General features: G+C 43.3%; 1 protein-coding gene across 2 annotated transcripts in view; it reads left to right on the forward strand.

Moving 5' to 3' along the window:
* Positions 1–20,742, forward strand: part of LOC146670722 (protein NLRC3-like) — a 261,535-nt gene that overhangs the window by 5,755 nt on the left and 235,038 nt on the right. The window contains exons 2-9 of one of the 2 annotated variants that reach the window (XM_085402788.1): positions 1,979–2,057; positions 2,215–2,407; positions 2,540–4,340; positions 8,241–8,411; positions 10,209–10,382; positions 14,263–14,439; positions 16,579–16,752; positions 17,386–17,850. In XM_085402788.1, coding sequence (XP_085258914.1) covers positions 1,979–2,057; positions 2,215–2,407; positions 2,540–4,340; positions 8,241–8,411; positions 10,209–10,382; positions 14,263–14,439; positions 16,579–16,752; positions 17,386–17,401 — 2,785 coding nt within the window. In that variant the 3' untranslated portion in view covers positions 17,402–17,850. Of the gene's footprint in view, positions 1–1,978; positions 2,058–2,214; positions 2,408–2,539; positions 4,345–8,240; positions 8,412–10,208; positions 10,383–14,262; positions 14,440–16,578; positions 16,753–17,385; positions 17,851–20,742 lie in introns of those variants that run through there. The other variant, XM_085402789.1, reaches the window with a different exon arrangement.

Here is a 20,742-nt window from a genome sequence, read left to right on the forward strand (position 1 = left end):
AATCGATATCTCTCTATGAGCACACTGTCGCGCTGAGCTAAAGGATCCTGTCTATCCCGCAATATACGCTGAATTCTGAAAACTCTCCTTATCAATCTTGCACCTTCCGCAATGGGTGGCTCCCGTATATGGACAGGACATAGCTGCGACAGACTTCCCAAATCCACCTTCGCTTTTATAGCCGTGGTCTCTCATCTTGATTACACGAAGTAATTTACAATTACAACTCTAAAATATGAATTACATCTGAAATAATCAAATACATGAAATAGAATGATTAATAGTACATTTCCCTTTTTTTAGGAAATGACCTGTATGTATCTGTATGGAATCAATAAAAGGATCAAGTACTGCATTATCTTTAGTTAAATTGATAATATTTATTTATGGAAAAACAGTGGTAAAATATCGCTGTTGCTTTCGTATACATGAAGCGGACATACCTGAGTGGCCGCGATCTAATCCTGTTTACATAAAGTAAACCTGCTCCCAAGCAGGTTTACGCTTACGGATCTGTTGCTATGACAGCAAGTCCCGGATGAGCTTCGGAGAACCGAACGCTCCAAGATCACGCGAAATCGTCAACAATCAAATCCAGCTAACTTACTTAGCGAGGTACGAAGAACGGACCCCTGGTCAGGTTAGCCAAAACATTGTGGTCAACAGCCCTGCCAGGGTTCTGTGAAGAGTGGCGAGAGGTGGACCAGAGAGATTGTAGTTGCTTAGAATTACCTTGATTAAAATACCATGGATGTAACTTCGGCAAGAGAGGAAAACAATATCCGCATGGAGGTGAAGAACAGCAGGTGGTGGAGCAGCCAGGGAAAAGCAGAGTCGAAAGAGCTCATCAGCTGTGTATTGATGGATTTCAGTACAGGGTTGAAGGATCGATGACACATGGATCCAGGCCCACACAGACAGTGCATAAATCCTGGGAGGCCACATCATGAACAGGAGCAGAGACACAGATGGGCCGTATAGACACAAATAGAACAGGAATACGTTGGAGGGAGTAGCTGGGATGCCGGGAGAGGATAGCAGTGAGTGGTGATAACAGTAACAGGAGAAAAGGGTAGCAAAACCAAGGGGGCAAGTAGCAGGTAACAAGGTACAAGTAGCAGGAGTAAAGAGCACCAATAGCAATAAGAGTAGCGACAGTGTTAGCGATGAATAGTGGGAGCAACTCACGCGAGCATTCACTCAACCAAAACCAGAACACACATACTAAACATGAACTGAAGGTGAGTGGAAATACACCTAAACTCTGGAGTTGCCTCCAACTAAAACACTAACACAATGCACCAGGTTTAGGGGCTAAGAAATTAAATTAACTCACTATGACTGGCAAAAACTTCAAAATTACTAGATACTATACCAGAGTATTACTGTAGTATGCTGTGAACAAAAGCAGAACTGTGAAGCACTAATCTCGACTACAACAATTTCAGTAAAAGTCACATAACATGAAAACCTGAGTCACACTAGGAGTGTGGCAGCAGAGTCCAAAGGAAGAAAGGGGGAAGCAAGAGGCATTAATCTTAATTTTACAGGTGGAGGCAAGGCTTGGGGGGGAAGTAAGGTCCGCGTGAGGCTAAACCAGACCAAGTTCTTTCACTGTAAAGAACCTGGCAGGGAGGCAGGCAGGTGAGTTATGCCAAACCCAACAAGCAGAGTAGGTTAAAGTTACGACCATCCATCACCTCCCTAAGAGTAGGGTGTCTGGAGATCTTCAAGTCTATAATATACCCTCTGTGAAGGTGCAATAAAACCTGGGGCCGACTTGTGATAACATTCAACATGCATGCATACAATTGGTGTCAGAAGTATCTTGCTATACTAAAATGATATGATACATGGGATTAAAAAGTCTGCCACCACAGTCCATAAAAAACTAACAACTAAAATTTGAACTAAAAAAAAAAAACATTAAAAAAAAACATTTTAAAAATTCCGGAAATTCTTCATGATTTCTCCACAGAGTGGACCAGCAAAGCTCAGAGGTTCCCAGTGGCCAGTCTGCCCAGCAGCATCAAACAGACCTGAACTCCATATTTATGGTCTGTACATGTACAACAACTACTTTTACATCTGTTCACATTCATCTCCATGCTGCTCTTTGTAGACCAGTGGATTGTCAGTGTGTCCAACATGGATCTGATGTTTGGCTCCATGATTTCAGCCTGATTGGGTCGTTCATAAAGTATTCTATTCCAGTTGCTGGAGGACAACATCATCACTTTTGTGAAGGACGAGCTGAAGAAGATCCAGAAGGTTCTGAGTCCAGATTACCCAGAATGCTTAGAGAGTCAGAGGGATGATGATGAGGAGAAGAGGAGCAGCAGAGAGGCATTTGTGAAGATCACAGTGGACTTCCTGGGGAGAATGAAGCAGGAAGAGATGGCTGACAGTAAAACGATTTCTAAAAATATGTAATATGATGGATAATATTTACTAATGTCTCCAGACATGAAAAGCATGTGTTAAGTCATTTCTTATCATGCGTATTGTGTAAAACACAAACTTTTTTATTTCCATTTAGAACTTTCTGCTGCTGCTCATCATAGTAGCCTTAAATATAGGCTGAAGAAGAAGTTCCAGTGTGTGTTTGAGGGGATCGCTAAAGCAGGAAACCCAACCCTTCTGAATCAGATCTACACAGAGCTCTACATCACAAAGGGAGGGACTGCAGAGGTCAATGATGAACATGAGGTCAGACAGATTGAAACAGCATCCAGGAAACCAGACAGACCAGAAACAACAATCAGACAAGAAGACATCTTTAAAGCCTCACCTGGAAGAGATGAACCAATCAGAACAGTGCTGACAAAGGGAGTGGCTGGCATTGGGAAAACAGTCTTAACACAGAAATACACCCTTGACTGGGCTGAATACAAAGCCAACCAGGACATCCAGTTCATATTTCCATTCACTTTCAGAGAGCTGAATGTGCTGAAAGAGGAAAAGTTCAGCTTGGTGGGACTTGTTCATCACTTCTTTACTGAAACCAAAGAAGCAGGAATCTGCAGCTTTGAAGACTTCCAGGTTGTGTTCATCTTTGATGGTCTGGATGAGTGTCGACTTCCTCTGGACTTCCACAAAACTACAATCCTAACTGACCCTAGAAAGTCCACCTCAGTGGATGCACTGCTGATAAACCTCATCAGGGGGAAACTGCTTCCCTCTGCTCGCCTCTGGATAACCACACGACCTGCAGCAGCCAATCAGATCCCTCCTGACTGTGTTGGAATGGTGACAGAGGTCAGAGGCTTCACTGACCCACAGAAGGAGGAGTACTTCAAGAAGAAAGTGAGCGACGAGAAGCAGGCTAGCAGGATCATCTACCACATCAAGACATCACGAAGCCTCCACATCATGTGCCACATCCCAGTCTTCTGCTGGATCACTGCTACAGTTCTGGAGGATGTGCTGGGAACTAGAGAGGGAGGACAGCTGCCCAAGACCCTGACTGAGATGTACATCCACTTCCTGGTGGTTCAGACCAAAGTGAAGAAGGTTAAGTATGATGGAGGAGCTGAGACAGATCCACACTGGAGTCCAGAGAGCAGGAAGATGATCGAGTCTCTGGGAAAACTGGCTTTTGATCAGCTGCAGAAAGGAAACCCAATCTTCTATGAATCAGACCTGAAAGAGTGTGGCATCGATATCAGAGCAGCCTCAGTGTACTCAGGAGTGTTCACACAGATCTTTAAAGAGGAGAGAGGACTGTACCAGGACAAGGTGTTCTGCTTCATCCATCTGAGTGTTCAGGAGTTTCTGGCTGCTCTTCATGTCCATCTGACCTTCATCAACTCTGGACTCAATCTGCTGGAAGTGAAACAACCAACCGTCTGGTTGTTGAAATTATTTAACACACCAAAACTACAATCTCTCCACCACAGTTCTGTGAACAAGGCCTTACTGAGTCCAAATGGACACCTGGACTTGTTCCTCCGCTTCCTCCTGGGTCTTTCATTGCAGACCAATCAGACTCTCCTACGAGGCCTGCTGACACAGACAGGAAGTAGCTCACAGACCAATCAGGAAACAGTCCAGTACATTAAGAAGAAGCTCGGTGAGAATCTGTCTGCAGAGAAAAGCATCAATCTGTTCCACTGTCTGAATGAACTGAATGATCATTCTCTAGTGGAGGAGATCCAACATTTCCTGAGATCAGGAAGTCTCTCAACAGATAAATTTTCTCCTGCTCAGTGGTCAGCTCTGGTCTTCATCTTACTGTCATCAGAAAAAGACCTGGATGTGTTTGACCTGAAGAAATACTCTGCTTCAGAGGAGGCTCTTCTGAGGCTGCTGCCAGTTGTCAAAGCCTCCAACAAGGCTCTGTAAGTACATTTGCACTCTTGTGTTTAATTTATTGGTGAAATAAATTTAGTAATTTTTTTACTAGGCTTTCTATCTTTCTATGAATTCATATCCTAAAGTCTTGAAATTTTTTCCAATACAACTGAAACCTCTTTGATGGCTCAAGAACTAATCAGTGTACTCAAGACGCTGAATCCTACATAAACTGTGATCATCACTGCTGCTGTTGTGTTATCAGTCTTTGTCTAAACACCAGGGCTGTACGTGCCTAATGTTACAATACTTTATATTCACATACATGCTCCTAGATACATTTCTACTGCAGGTCTATTTTTTGTCGTAAATGTTAGTGAAACTCTTGCTTTTACATGCGTGGTGGATTTCATTAAACAAAGCATTTGAATTACTCAGGGATTCATTGCAGCCATAGAAATATCCTTATGTGACCAATGGTAAATGGCCTGTATTTGTATAGCGCTTTTCTAGTCCCTAAGGACCCCAAAGTGCTTTACACAACCAGTCATCCACCGATTCCCACACACAGGTGGTGGCAAGCTACATTGTAGCCAAAGCCACCCTGGGGCACACTGACAGAGGCGAGACTTCCGGACACTGGCGCCACCGGGCCCTCTGACCACCACCAGTAGGCAACGGGTGAAGTGTCTTGCCCAAAGGACACAACGACCGAGACTGTCCAAGCTGGGGCTCGAACCAGCAACCTTCCAATTACAAGGCGAACTCCCATCTCTTCAGCCACGATCGCCCCAAGTGGTCGGCGGGGTTATAAACAAAATAATAAAATGACAACGCCACTCTAGGAAATACAAAATCGTTTAGAAATGAAATGTAATTTAAAAAACAACAACATTTGCACAGGTTCAGAAATTCACACTGAGGTCCGCTCAAATATTAACACAACTTTATTTATTAATATAAAATAAGATGAAAAATCAACAATGACAGAGCACTGAATGCAGTGTCATCTAAAACTGTGTCCCAAATTAAAATTAAAGCTGCAAGCAGCGTTATGAGGGCCCTCGCACCCCGGCGTGTCGAGCCACACCCAACACCTAAAACCAGCACGTCCGATCTGATGTTGCATTGATGGATTTCATGCATTTAATCACCATCTATCATTTCATCTTATTCAACCAGGATTATAGTCGTCCCACTAGGTGGCGCTCTAACCATTAATGACAAATGGCATAACAAAAATTTCCGAGCTCGAGTCTCATCACGCCTGCGACCTTTGGGAGAGAATGGACATTGTGTTTTTGAGTGACAGCAGATTACTGCTTTTTGGCGAGTGATTGAAACTCCACGTGGCGCCATGACCATCCCGTTTCCCTGAATGTTCCCTGAAAGCTTCGCAATTTAACATCAGAAAGGTCTTTACATTCCACACACAGGAAATTGCGTCAATCTGGTGAAATCCCTTGGAAGAGTTCGTCAAAGAATGGTGCCTGAAAAGAGGGGAAAATGTCGCCAAAATTACACATTCATTTTAAAATGGCTGACTTTCTGTTGGATTTGGGATATTACTCCAAGAGACGTTTTTGTACATCTTGATATCTTCCATAAGCTTACCAGGTTTCAGACTCATACATAAAACACAGAGCAGGGGCTGATGATTTGAGATTTTGTAGGGGGCGCTGTGGAGCCATTTTGCGCTATTCAATGAAAATGATCACATAACAAGATAGCCCTGAACAGATTGGAGGTTAGGGCCAAATTTCAAGACTTTTTAAACTTTCCAAGCCCCTCAAAAGCCACTTCATCTTTCTTGGTGAACTGCGTTGCCACCAGGGTGCGCTGTTCAGTTTAAAGTCACAATTTTCGCACTGAAGCATCATGGAGGACTGATGGTTATATTGAGCACTTTTGAGGTTTCCACGATGAACCTGTGAAAATCAGTACAACAAAGTGTAAGACATGACATTTCCTGTTCCCACTAGGTGGCGCTCTGCGTATTCCTGACAATGGGCACATCAATCTGGGCGGGTCTGACATCATGCCTGTAAAGTCTGGTACTGATCAGACTGGATTTCATTGAGTTATACTAATTTGTTTCTTCATGGCGAGACATGAAAGTTCGCCATGCTTCTGGGGTCACACCCTTTCGCGAAAACTCACAGTTTTCACTGTAACCCAAGACCAACTCCTTAAGGCTTTCCTGGAGAAATTTGAGGCTGCAGATGTCACCCATCAAAATACTGTATCCCAAAGTGTAAAAAATGACATTTCCTGTTCCCACTAGGTGGCGCTGGCCCTTATGTCAAATATGGCAGTTGAAATATGTTCAGGGCTGGAGCCTTATCATATGTGTGCTCTTTGGTCCAGATCGGACAATGTATGACAGAATGAGAGGCAATAAGATTTTCATGGCGAGTCATCGAAATTCGCCGTGGTGTCACCGCCTCACCGTATCACGAAAACTCAAAAGCTCCGCAATTTAACATGGCACAAGGGTGTAGTTGACACTGACCAAAGATGAAGCTTATACAACCAAATCCCAAGGAGGAGTTCGAAAAAGAGCCAAAATTAGAGCCAAAATGTCACCTTCACGTCCAAATGGCAGACTTCCTGTTGGGTTTGCGTCAATGGGCCCACAGACTTTTTTGTTCATCTTGGCATGGTACAGATGTGTGCCAAATTTCATACATGTAGCTCAAACGATGTGGTCGTAGGGCTGCATTTAACAAGGCATAGGTAGCGCTCTAGAGCCATTTCCCAGTGCTCATATGTAAAACCATTAAAATACAAAATTTTTCACCAGACCTGGCATGTGTGCAAAATTTCATGAGTTTTTGAGCATGTTTTGGCCCTCAAAAAGGCCCTTGTTTTGCCTGAATAATAATAATAATAATAATAATAATAATAATAATAATAATAATAATAAATAATAATAATAATAAGAAGAAACGGAGCAGATACAATAGGGCCTTCGCACTCTCGGTGCTCGGGCCCTAATAAACAGACAACTGGGCCTTACCAGCAGAAGGGACCAAAAAGAAAACCACACAAAAGACCCCCCACTACAGTCTATTCACCCGGTGCTTTACAACAAAGGAAGTGTTGAAAACGACCCACCATCTGAGGTCCCACGGCCGCCGGCAGATCCTCAGTTCACTGAAATAAAAGCACAAGGCATAGGAAAAGGGAAATGGGCATTTCAAAAATGGATACATTTGAAAACTGTGCTTTCACATCACAGTGTGGACAGCGAAAAGGGAGACTTTCTAAAATGATGACGCATGTTAGTCATATGATGCAGTCATGTGACCAATTGAACTAAGATAGTGGAGGGCATTATACAGCAGTCTTTTTGTTTCCTCTCAATTCTGACAACCCTATTAAAGATAAATATCAGTCTATAGATGCTCCAGATATCTTTTCTTAAAATTCTTTAACTCTCACTCGCTTTTGCAACTTTGTACTTTTGTGTTGTTCACAGACACAACTCCACCTCATTGTTAGTCCATTTAAAAAACCACGACATTTTAAAGAGCCGGAAAGTGAATAAGTGAACGAAAACACCATTCTCAAATCTATCCAGGATAGTGTGGATGTAGCCATATTACTGTGTTCAGTAATATTTACTGAACACAGGCATCTTCTTATATCTTTTCTGCTGTGAATGTCCCTGCTGTCCACACTTACATTTCAATATCAGGCTCTAAAATGTACAAATGGCTCTGAGAAGATTACATTTCCCATCAATAATGTTTCTACTACATTTACAGTGTGTTTTCATGTCTTCTGAAACAGAAGGTGGAGCAGGTGGAGCTTACAAAGAGTAAATGCTGATATAGAAGGACAGTTGTGTTTTCATGAAGCTATTTAGATAACCATTAATTGTATTGCTGGGTTTTAAAAAAATGTTTCATTTGACTGATTTAATTAATTAATTTGTTTTTCAGACTGAGTCACTGTTACCTCTCAAAGAGAAGCTGTGATGCTCTGTCCTCAGTTCTCAACTCACACTCCTATCTGAAAGATCTGGACCTGAGTAACAATAACCTGCAGGATTCAGGCATGAAGCTTCTGTCTGCTGCACTGCGGAGTCCACATTGTATACTGGAAACTCTCAGGTCAGCATCCAAACGTTGCCACTGCTGATCATTTAAAGTCCGAATGATATTATTCTATAAACAACCAAGCTTTCTGGAATTTGCAAGTGAGTATGTTTGTGAAGGTTCTCAGTCATTCAGGTCATCGTAGTCTAAGGAGCCTTGAAAGAAAGGCTTCTGGACTTGTCTGTGAAGGTTCTCAGTCATCCAGGTCATCGTAGTCAAAGGAGCTTGCAAAGAAAAGCGTCTGGACTTCTTTAAGTTACTTGAAGACGTTTCACCTCTCATCCGAGAAACTTCTTCAGTTCTAAGGTCAAATGGTGGAGAGTCCCAGATATAAACCTAGTGGGAGTATCCCCCCACAGAGGGACAAAAGGACCCCCTGATGATCCTCTAATCGCCTGAGCCAAGGTGTGAAATTGGGTGTGGGTCCCAATCAGCCAGAGTTTCGGGTGCGTTCTTTGTGAAACCTGGCCCCACCTTATCATGCGAATTCCTGGACTTCTTTAAGTTGCTTGAAGACGTTTCACCTCTCATCCGAGAAGCTTCTTCACTTCTAAGGTCAAATGGCGGTGGGGGCCAGATTTAAACCCAGCGGGAGTAACCCCCCAAAGAGGGACAAAGGACCCCCTGATGATCGTCTACCTAATCACATGAGCCAAGGTGTGAAAACGGGTGTGGGTCACAATCAGCCAGAGTTTCAGGTGAGCACATTGTGAAACCTGGCCCCACCCTATCATGCGATTTCCTTAGGTCAGATGGCCCAGGATTTGAGTGGGCGTTAAGGCGTCTGGGAAGTGAACTCAAAACTGGATTATAGATGGCAGACAGTTCGTGTCGTAACCCACCGCCTCTGTTCAAAGGTGGTCGCTCACAGTGGACATAAATGGCTTCTTTCACTCTTTCAAACCATCTGTCCTCTCTGTCCAAAATGTGAACACTGGCATCCTCGAAAGAGTGTCCTTTAGATGCAGATGGACTGCTGCTGCTCCATTGAAAGAGGAGTGTTTGTGACAAAAGAATTTCCCTTGGGATAAATACAGTTCATCTTATCTTATCTTATCTTATCTTATCTTATCTTATCTTATATTAAAATGCCCTTAACAATCAGGGTTATCCTGTTGATAAAAGTCCATCACTGAGTTTGTAAAAACACATTTGTCAATCATTATCTTTGGTATATAAGGAAAATGACAACATTTAATCATATTTCCTCATAACCCTCTTTTGTCTGACCATTTGAATCCCATTTGAATTTCCAATAAAGGACTCCACAGAGTTTGGTAAAAATAATGACAATAGATGTTTGTGTGAAAGTGCGGGAAGAAAATTTGTGTGTTTTTCTTTCAGTGTAGCACTCTGTAGACGGTCCCTGAGCACTGGTCTCACAGCCAGCTGCACATGACGACCAGTGTTGTTAGTCCAGGTCAGAAGATGACTCGTTGAACTGAAAATGAGCTTGTAGTTTGTCTGTTTTAATAATGTGACTGGAAAAAGGTGTGGTTGGACTTCGAATATTCCTTTCCAACTTCACCTTTAAAAGTGAAGCTGTGAGGCTTCTGGAATGTAAAACAAATTTTTTCAAGTCTTTTTCATATTTATATGCTAAAAGTACAACTTTAATGTCAAACATTCAGAGTTTTTTCTCTTGTTGTGTTTGTTTGAAGCTGCTTCCTGTTGGCTTCAGCTGTTTTAAGTTTCCATTTTCTAAACTTCTACATTCTGAACCTTCTTCAGCTCTTAGTGGATTGTGAAACACTGAATGATTTCAAGCACACACTTTGTCTAATAAAATTACATCTTTCATTCTTTATACAGATTGGGGAGCTGTGGGTTGTCAGACATCAGCTGTGATTATCTGGCAGCAGCGCTAAAGTCCAACCCCTACCTTATGAGACTCCTGGACCTGAGCTTCAACAAGCTGCGGGATTCAGGAGTGAAGCATCTGTGTGTTCTTCTGGAGAATCCACGATGTCGATTTGGAACTCTGAGGTCAGTCACCATGCTTTACTTGTGCTGCGATGAATATGATGTGAAAGTTGTCCCGACACTGCCGATCATAGGTCCACAGAGCCTTATACAGGAAGTCTTGTTCCATTCTTTGTAGAACTTTTTATCTCTGATCCTCTAAGTCTTACTCAGTAGTTAATGCAGAGTTCTGGGCTGATATGGGTGAGGGGACTCAGGCAGCCTGATAGACTGTCCAGATGTCCATGGCTTCCCTGCTTGTCCTGATACAAATAAACATAAGTAGCCTTTTTTGAATTTTTTGTGGAGGAATAAAACCCATTACATTGAAACATCTCAGCTTGTGAAGGAATACAATAAAGGTGGTTCAAAACTCCAGAATTAGAATTTATGGTTGGCACCCTTAGAATTACAGTAAATGGTTAAAATCTGAGATAATGAGATATACCCTCAACTTCTCCCCATAATTAAACCTTATGGGATCATAGGGTAATTACACTCAATCAAAGTCGGTTCAACCCAGCATTTTGAGTTTCTTATGTTTTGGTTTATTTTTGCATTATGGATTATTTCTTATTCTCTGGCAATACTGTTTTGATTATAATTATGTTCTGATTCTTTAGCTATCTGATGATGATGATGATGATGATGATGATGATGATTATTATTATTATTTCTGGTTTAGGTTTTGTTATCTTGCCCTCATGTTTAGCTTAGGTTTTGCCTGTACTTAGCCTCCTCTGCCCGTATGTCCCTCTGTCTGTCCATGGTGTCTTGTCTGGTCCTCTATGTCTGTTAGTTTCCTGTTTTATTCTGAAGGTCCTTGTCTTATGTGAGTGTGTTCAATTTACGTTTCCCCCTGCCTTGTCAGTTGTGATTTCCCCTAGGTGTGTTCCCCTCCTGTCTCTCATCCCTTGATTACTGCCTCAGTAATGGTAAATGGTAAATGGACTGGTTCTTATATAGCACTTTTCTATTCTTCTGAGCACTCAAAGCGCTTTACACAACTTGTGCATTCACCCATTCACACCCATTCGCACAAGCACATTGTTCTAGGTGCTTTCTAAGTAACATTCACACACATTCATACTCCGATGGATGCATTGGAGAGCAATTTGGGGTTAATATCTTGCCCAAGGATATTTGGCATGCAGACTGGGGGAAGCCAGGAATCGAACCACCAACCTTCCGATCAGTAGATGACCTGCTCTACCGCCTGAGCGGTAGAGCAGGTCATCTACAGCTGTAGCTGTAAACTTCTACATCTGAACCTTCTTCAGCTCTGAACAGATTATGAAATACAGGGAGTGCAGAATTATTAGGCAAATGAGTATTTTGTCCACTTCATCCTCTTCATGCATGTTGTCTTACTCCAAGCTGTATAGGCTCGAAAGCCTACTACCAATTAAGCATATTAGGTGATGTGCATCTCTGTAATGAGAAGGGGTGTGGTCTAATGACATCAACACCCTATATCAGGTGTGCATAATTATTAGGCAACGTCCTTTCCTTTGGCAAAATGGGTCACAAGAAGGACTTGACAGGCTCAGAAAAGTCAAAAATAGTGAGATATCTTGCAGAGGGATGCAGCAGTCTCAAAATTGCAAAGCTTCTGAAGCGTGATCATCGAACAATCAAGCGTTTCATTCAAAATAGTCAACAGGGTCAAAAGAAGCGTGTGGAAAAACCAAGGCGCAAAATAACTGCCCATGAACTGAGAAAAGTCAAGCGTGCAGCTGCCAAGATGCCACTTGCCACCAGTTTGGCCATATTTCAGAGCTGCAACATCACTGGAGTGCCCAAAAGCACAAGGTGTGTAATACTCCGAGACATGGCCAAGGTAAGAAAGGCTGAAAGACGACCACCACTGAACAAGACACACAAGCTGAAACGTCAAGACTGGGCCAAGAAATATCTCAAGACTGGTTTTTCTAAGGTTTTATGGACTGATGAAATGAGAGTGAGTCTTGATGGGCCAGATGGATGGGCCCGTGGCTGGATTGGTAAAGGGCAGAGAGCTCCAGTCCCACTCAGACGCCAGCAAGGTGGAGGTGGAGTACTGGTTTGGGCTGGTATCATCAAAGATGAGCTTGTGGGGCCTTTTCGGGTTGAGGATGGAGTCAAGCTCAACTCCCAGTCCTACTGCCAGTTTCTGGAAGACACCTTCTTCAAGCAGTGGTACAGGAAGAAGTCTGCATCCTTCAAGAAAAACATGATTTTCATGCAGGACAATGCTCCATCACACGCGTCCAAGTACTCTACAGCGTGGCTGGCAAGAAAGGGTATAAAAGAAGAAAAACTAATGACATGGCCTCCTTGTTCACCTGATCTGAACCCCATTGAGAACCTGTGGTCCATCATCAAATGTGAGATTTACAAGGAGGGAAACAGTACACCTCTCTGAACAGTGTCTGGGAGGCTGTGGTTGCTGCTGCACGCAATGTTGATGGTGAACAGATCAAAACACTGACAGAATCCATGGATGGCAGGCTTTTGAGTGTCCTTGCAAAGAAAGGTGGCTATATTGGTCGCTGATTTGTTTTTGTTTTGTTTTTGAATGTCAGAAATGTATATTTGTGAATGTGGAGATGTTATATTGGTGTCACTGGTAAAGATAAATAATTGTGCTGTCAAACTCCTAAAGTTTGCAGATGACACCACTGTCATTGGCCTCATTCAAGATGGTGATGAGTCTGCATACCGGCAGGAAGTTGAGCGGCTGGTACTCTGGTGCAGTCATCTGGAGCTGAACACTCTTAAGACTGTAGAGATGACAGTGGACTTCAGGAGACATCCCTCAACTCTGCTCCCCCTCACCATATCAGACAGCCCTGTGTCAACTGTGAAAACCTTCAAGTTCCTGGGTACAACCATCTCCCAGGACCTGAAGTGGGAGACCAACATCAACTCCATCCTCAAAAAGACCCAGCAGAGGATGTACTTCCTGAGACAACTGGGGAAGTACAGTCTCCCACAGGAGCTGCTGATCCAGTTCTACACTGCAGTCATTGAGTCTGTCCTGTGCTCCTCCATCACAGTCTGGTATGGTGCAGCCACTAAACAGGACGCGCAGACTGCAGTGGACTGTACGGGCAGCAGAAAGGATCATCGGCACCCCCCCCTGCCCTCCATCCAGGATCTGTACCTCTCAAGAACCAGGAAACGGGCAGGGAAAATCATCACAGACCCCTCACACCCTGCACACAGACTTTTTGATCTGCTGCCCTCTGGCAGACGGTACAGAAGCCTGCAGACCAGGACCACCCGACACAGGAACAGTTTCTTTCCCCTCGCCATCTCCCTTCTTAACAGTTGACCTGTCACACTGCTCCCACTGCCAGACTGCAACTGCACCTTATGTACATTTTGTAGTATTCATTCCACCTCATTCATTTCTGTATTTTATGTATATAAGTTTAGATTCGTTATTTATAGTTGGTTTACATAGCTTTGTGTATGTATGTGTAATGTGTATATATAGACACTTGTGTGTGTGTGTGTGTGTGAGATTTACATTGCTGTGCTTGAGAGCCACCATCTACCGGAACCAAATTCCCTGTATGTGTCTGCACATATACTTGGCCAATAAACACGATTCTGATTCTGATAATTGAAATGGGTATATATTTGTTTTTTGTTAAGTTGCCTAATAATTATGCACAGTAATAGTCACCTGCACACACAGATATCCCCCTAAAATAGCTAAAACTAAAAACAAACTAAAAACTACTTCCAAAAACATTCAGCTTTGATATTAATGAGTTTTTTGGGTTCACTGAGAACATGGTTGTTGTTCAATAATAAAATTATTCCTCAAAAATACAACTTGCCTAATAATTCTGCACTCCCTGTACTGAAGCACACACTTTGTCTAAAAAACTTAAATCTTTCCTTCTTTATACAGATTGATGAGCTGTGGTTTGTCAGACATCAGCTGTGATTATCTGGCAGCAGCGCTGAAGTCCAACCCCTCTCATCTAAGAGAGCTGGACCTGAGTGAGAACAATGAGCTGCGGGATTCAGGAGTGAAGCATCTGTGTGGTTTTCTGGAGAGACCAGGATGTGGACTTGAAACTCTGAGGTCAGTCAGCATGTTTTAGTTGTGCTGAGATGAATATGATGTGAAAGTTGTGCTGACACTAAACTGCAGACATCAGGCTGATATTATACTGACCCACACTGAGGATCTTCATGGTAAAGTCTGTTTTCTTCTTCTCTGGTTTAGTCCATTGACTGCAGCAGAACAATGTTCACATTTCAAACCTTCAAAGAACAAGAAAAATCCTCCACTGGATAATTCACTGCGAAACTCTAAAACTCTTCATTCCACCTTAAAGTCTGAGTGACACTGAAATCCAAACCAAAATGGCAATTTGCTTTACAAACAGCAGTCCAACACAAACATACACACATCATCCAAAACACAATCCAAAATCCAAATCTCCTCCAATACCAGCATGAATGATGGGAAAAGAGAAGGAGGAGCACTCTGACATTCAGGGTTAGAAAGAGTTTCATAAGGCAGACTGTGAAGATCAAAGCTGCATTAGATAGCTTACATAACTTAATGAATGAGTGGACATAAGTGGACAGAGATCATCTGAAGCACTTCAAAGGCTTTAAATCATCACACTTCTCTTTCTTCTTTATCAGCTCTGTTAGATTCTCTCAGTTTTCTGTGGAATGAAGTTAACAGCAGGCTAATAATATGCTGACCAATAAGTTTCTATTAAATGTTGTAATTTGTATATTAAAAAGTGCCGGTGCTTTGGCTTAGCACAGCTCAGCTTACAGTTAGAATACAGCTGCTGGATGTGATTACCATGTCATACTGTAGTTATCTACCAAACTGCTAACTGGGGAATTTCAGGCCACAAATCCATCCATCCATCCATTCGCGTCTGCTTATCCTTTTCAGGGTCGCGGGGGGCGCTGGAGCCTATCCCAGCTGTCACAGGGCGAGAGGCGGGGTACACCCTGGACAGGTCGCCAGTCTGTCGCAGGGCCAACACACAGGGACAGACAACCATTCGCACTCACATTCACTCGCACGTTCACACCTAGTGGCAATGTGGATTATCCAATTAACCTATCCCCACAAGCTGCATGTCTTTGGACGGTGGGAGGAAGCCGGAGTACCCGGAGAGAACCCACGCAAACACGGGGAGAACATGCAAACTCCACACAGAAAGACCCCGGCCTGATGGTGGAACTGAACTCAGGACCTTCTTGCTGTGCGGCAACAGTGCTAACCACCGTGCCACCGTGCTGCCTAGAGCCTGTGCTCTAGCTGTCATCGGGCAAGATGCGTGGTCCACCTACGCAGGGGAGCAGTCCATCACAGGGCCAACAGAGAGAGACAGGGAAGCACTCTCTCAAATCCACACCTACAGCCAATTTAGAAGCACCAATGAACCTAAGCAGCATTTCATTGGACTTACGGGGAACATCAAACCTCCAAAGAAAGGCCCAGCTGACCAACAAGCTTTAACCTACAACCTTCTTGCTTTGCCACTTTTCGCCATTTCAGCCCAAATCCTGCATCTTCCTGTTTTTGACTACAGACCAGATACACTAGCACTTTCTCACCAGACACTGCCACCTAGTGGAGGAAGTCTTAGTTCCATTTGAAGCTTCAGATTACAGTTAGTTCCTTTCAAAAGAGGTGGAGGTGGTGGGGCCACAGCACCATCATCACTGAATGCCATAGGACACTTAACCTTTGTTTCCATATGCTGGGAACTTCCTGTTGTTCCAAGGAGGAGTGGAACATGTGTAAAAATCGCCCAGTCAGTTTCAGACAATCTCGGGTCAAGTCTAGAACAACTGTGTGCCCAGTTTGAACTCTCTTCAGTACTGTGATCTGACAGACCCAGAGCAGCCAACACATCACATTTAGAAGCTCCCTAGATGGAGCCACAACACATGTCCAACACTTAGTCTGTCTTGTGGGACCGACTGGAAGAAATAATTTAAGGACTTAGTCACAGAACAGAGATTCAAAACTCCAAAATCCAACTGGCTGCATTGGGGCATATGGTCCGAAAACTCTGCACAGTTTCTTGTTTGAAGCTGTTTCCTGCTGGCTTCAGCTGTTTGGAGTTTCCATTTTATTACACTTCTACATTCTGAACCTTCTTCAGCTCTGAACAGATTATGAAACACTGAATGATTTCAAGCTCTTTGTCTAATAAACTTACATCTTTCATTCTTTATACAGATTGTGGAACTGTGGTTTGTCAAAGATAAGCTGTGATTATCTGGCAGCAGCGCTAAAGTCCAACCCCTCCCATCTGAGAGACCTGGACCTGAGAGGAAACAACCTGAAGAATCCAGACGTGAAGCAGCTGTGTGATCTTAAGGAGAGTCCAGACTGCAGATTGGAGACTCTGAGGTCAGTAGAGTGTTGGAGTGAGTGGGTGGTGCTGTCACCAGTATTGTACTAAACACAGTCAGTATGAAACAAAGATGCAGTGTTTCCTGTAAAGCTGCAGCTTCTCAGTGAAGCTGTGGGAGGAGAATGGTGACAGGCTTCAGGATTGGACACAAACACTTCCTGTTTCTGCCTTTTGTGACTTTCATGGTCACTATAGTAACAGGTCAGAAAAAGCAGCACGCAGACGAATGACTGCATTAATTTCCGAATTTAAGGCAGTGAAGAACACGGTCTGTAGGTGAGGAAGAGTTTAGTGAGAGCAGATGTTTGGCTGGTATTCCTCCAGTTAACAGCTGGAACTGTCCATCTGGATTGTTGGGGTTCCTACAGAGCTCAGAGTGGACACACCAAGGTTATTCTAATGAATGAAAGTCCAAACTAAAACTAGGAGTCAAAAACATTTTCATCAACTTCAATAAAAATCCAAAGATTATTAGAAAAAGTGAAGCAACAATGAGTCCTAGTACAGTCCCAGCACTGAAGTCCCTGCTGCCCTTTATACTGGATGTGCTGCATCACTGACTGACAGCTGATGAAGAGTCTCTGGAAACACTTGTTTAGTTCCTCTGCTCTTCCTTCTTCTCTCTGCAGGTGGAACTGGTTGTAAATAGGATGGTGTGTGTGCTGAAAGAGGATGAGCTGTGTCCTGATGATCCAGATAGGATGAAGCAGCAGCAGCTTGTGTGTAGAGACGCTCTGACTGGGCCATGTTACTGGGAGGTGGAGAGGAGAGCTTCATCCAGCAGTGACTGACAGAGGAATGAAGTGCAGATGACTGTCAGTGCTGCAGAGTGAACTGCTCTGAGAACAGCTCCACTGTCAGACACAATGTAGAGTCCAGCATCATCCCTGTGTGTCCCTCTGGATCTGACAGAGGATCATCAGTGTATCTGGACTGCTCTGCTGCTGCTCTGTCCTTCTACAGTCTCTGCACAGTCTCTGTCTCACTCTGGCTTCAGACCCTCCTGGATCAAACTCACCTGGAAAGGCTTTCAAACACTTTTGAATAATAAACATCATGTTTTTATAACATAAATATCATGTTTTCATGGATATGTGCAGTTTGAGCTTTAGTGGATGAATCAGTGCTTAATTTTTAATGTGGCTACTAATGATCAATAAATGTGTTGACTGGAATCAAATGAATTACTTGGACTTTATCTGTTCCTGCTTTTCTCTCTTGTGGATCTGATCCAGACCTTTTGCCGCCTTTAAAGCAGCCTCAGAAATACCTGGAAACACGGATTGGAGAAGTGAGGTGAGATGAAGAACAGCTGGGAGAAAAGACACAACACGAGCTTCTCATCTGTGACTGAAACCTTTGAATCATTTTTAATCTTTGCTGTTTAACTGGGCAGTGAGGCGGCTTTTAACACAGGAGACTCACATTTGACCTTTAAATGAACCCGTGATCTTTGCTCCAGCACCACTCTGTCCACAAACAGCTTGTGATTGATTAACTGAACCTGATCAATAGTCCTGAAGTTTCACAGATTTGATGCTGCACTCTGATTAAAAAGAGCTTTTATTTTGTCAAGCAGGGTATAGGTCACTTCCTGTCACTCCTAGCGTGACATTAAGACACATCAAAAATGTCCTGAACAGTGAAATAAGTCAAAATGCGCTCAGTGATCAGATGAAGACAAAAACAACAATGAAGGTGATCCCTGCAGTTCCTCTGACATCCAGCAGAGGCAGCAGTGACTCAGTCCCCATAGACTCAAACTGGTTTGGTCTCTACAGATAATTTCTCCCTTCATGTGTTTTTGTATTAATTAGGAGGTCAAAGTCACATGACCTCATTGTTAGGGTTAGGGTTAACCCTTGTTATTTACTAACTAATCTTAAATGACTGTTCAGCACAGACATGAAGCCCAACAATCATGTTTTACAGTCCTGTGGTCTCAGCCTCAGATACTCAACTAATCAAAGTGATGTCATGACAAAAATGAATGACCAACAAAACATTTTTCTCCTTCATTTCTGTCAAACAATGCTGTATGTAACGTGTCTCGCGGTTAGTATCATGGTTGCTAGGCAACGTGAACAGCGCGACGAAGCGTATACGTGGGGCTGGTCTTAACCCTGCTGGCATGAATCCACTGAGGTTGTCCGTCTGTTAGGATGCTGGTTCTCGTCACTGCAAGTACAGTCTGGGGGCTGGAACACGCGGCCTCCCCGAGTGCCCTTGGTTTTAGCGACTTTAGCAACACCGCATCTCCTGGTTTCCACGGATGGGTTGGATCTATGGAAGGGAGAGGCTGAGAGAGACAAACTTTCTGATAGTTATTATTCAGTGTTTCTACCAGGTTATGAACATAGTCAGACAATGCAGTGTCTATGTCCCCTTCCAATAGCGGTGCCCCTCTGGAGGCTGACCATGGTGTTGGAAACGGTCTTCCCATGATTATTTCAAATGGAGATAATTTGGTTGCTGCGGATGGAGTCATTCTAATCTCGCAGAGGATTTGAGGAAGTAGTTTGATCCAGGTCATTCCTGTTTCTATCATTGCTTTAGTCAGGCGATTTTTTATGGTCCAATTCATTCTTTCTACAACTCCTGAACTCTGAGGATGGTATGACACATGATATTTCCAGTCTATTGCTAGAGTTTTAGCACACTTTTGAATTACTTCTGATGTGAATGAAGGTCCTCTATCACTGTTAATTTGGTGAGGTATTCCAAATCTGGGTATTATTTCATTGCACAACTTTTGACAGACTACTTCTGCAGTTTCTTTTGATGTTGGATAAGCTTCTACCCATTTACTAAATTGGTCCACTATTATCAGTAAGTACTTGATGCTTCCTTGTGCTGGCATGTGTGTAAAATCAATTTGTAATGTATGAAATGGGAAATCTGGTTGTGGTAAATGCTGATGTTTTGCTTTTGAGCTACCTACATTAGTTCGTGCACATGTTAGACAGGTTGCTAATATGCGTTTTACTGCGTGTGATGTTTTCTCAATTACAAATCTTGATTTTATTGCTCCTATTACCCCTCTTTGTCCGACATGACTCACACCGTGAAAATGGCGGACAAGGATTGGCAGTAGTGAAGATGGGAGGGCAATCAAACCCTCAAGGTTTTTGTATAAGCCGTCTCTGTTATCTAAGGTACAATCATTACTTTCCCAGTAAGTGTAATCTGAGGCAGAGGCTTGCTCTTGTATGAATTTTAGGTCAACATTTGTTTCTAAATAGTCTGGGAGTGTGACAAGTGGCAGCTGTAAAGGCAAAGATAATACTTCCTTTCTGGGTGGTTGCTGTGAGGCAGCAGCTGCTTTCGCGGTTACGTCTGCAAGAGCATTTCCCACTGCTTCGTCTGTGTCAGCCGTGCTGTGCCCCTTCGTTTTCACAACTGCAATTGCCGATGGCAGCTGTATAGCCTGCAAAAGTCTTTGAACAAGATCAGAATTAGCAATCGATTTTCCATCAGCAGATGTGAAGCCTCTCTGTCTCCACAATGTGCCAAAGTCGTGCACCACACCGAATACATAACGGCTATCAGTGTAAATTGTCACCCGCTTATCCACATGTAACTCACAGGCGCGTATTAAAGCCATGAGCTCTGCTTTTTGTGCTGAGTGAAATGGTAATGAGTGAGCCTCTAGTATGATGTCAGGCAATGTTACCACCGAATAGCCACAAAGAAATGAGTTGTCATTTGGTTTTGAACAGGACCCGTCCACATAAACAATGACTGAGTCTGGGATTGGTGTCTGCTCTAAGTCTGGGCGTGGTGCTGTGGATTCCTGTATACGTGTCATACAATCATGAACGTCAGGCTCGTCTGAACCATCCTGTCGGTCAGAGGAACACAGCATACGAATAAGTAAGTGTGCTGGCGAATTGGGTGTGCTGCTTGCTTTTATAGTGAGATTTGCTGTTGAAGTCAGTGTAGCTTCATAACCTGAGCGACGTTGTGCGGTCATATGTTGTGTAGTT

The sequence above is a fragment of the Rhamphochromis longiceps genome, linkage group LG4 (genome assembly GCF_057381845.1).
Source record: "Rhamphochromis longiceps isolate RC_006_pf linkage group LG4, R_longiceps_female_GT1.1, whole genome shotgun sequence".
NCBI lineage: Eukaryota > Metazoa > Chordata > Actinopteri > Cichliformes > Cichlidae > Rhamphochromis > Rhamphochromis longiceps.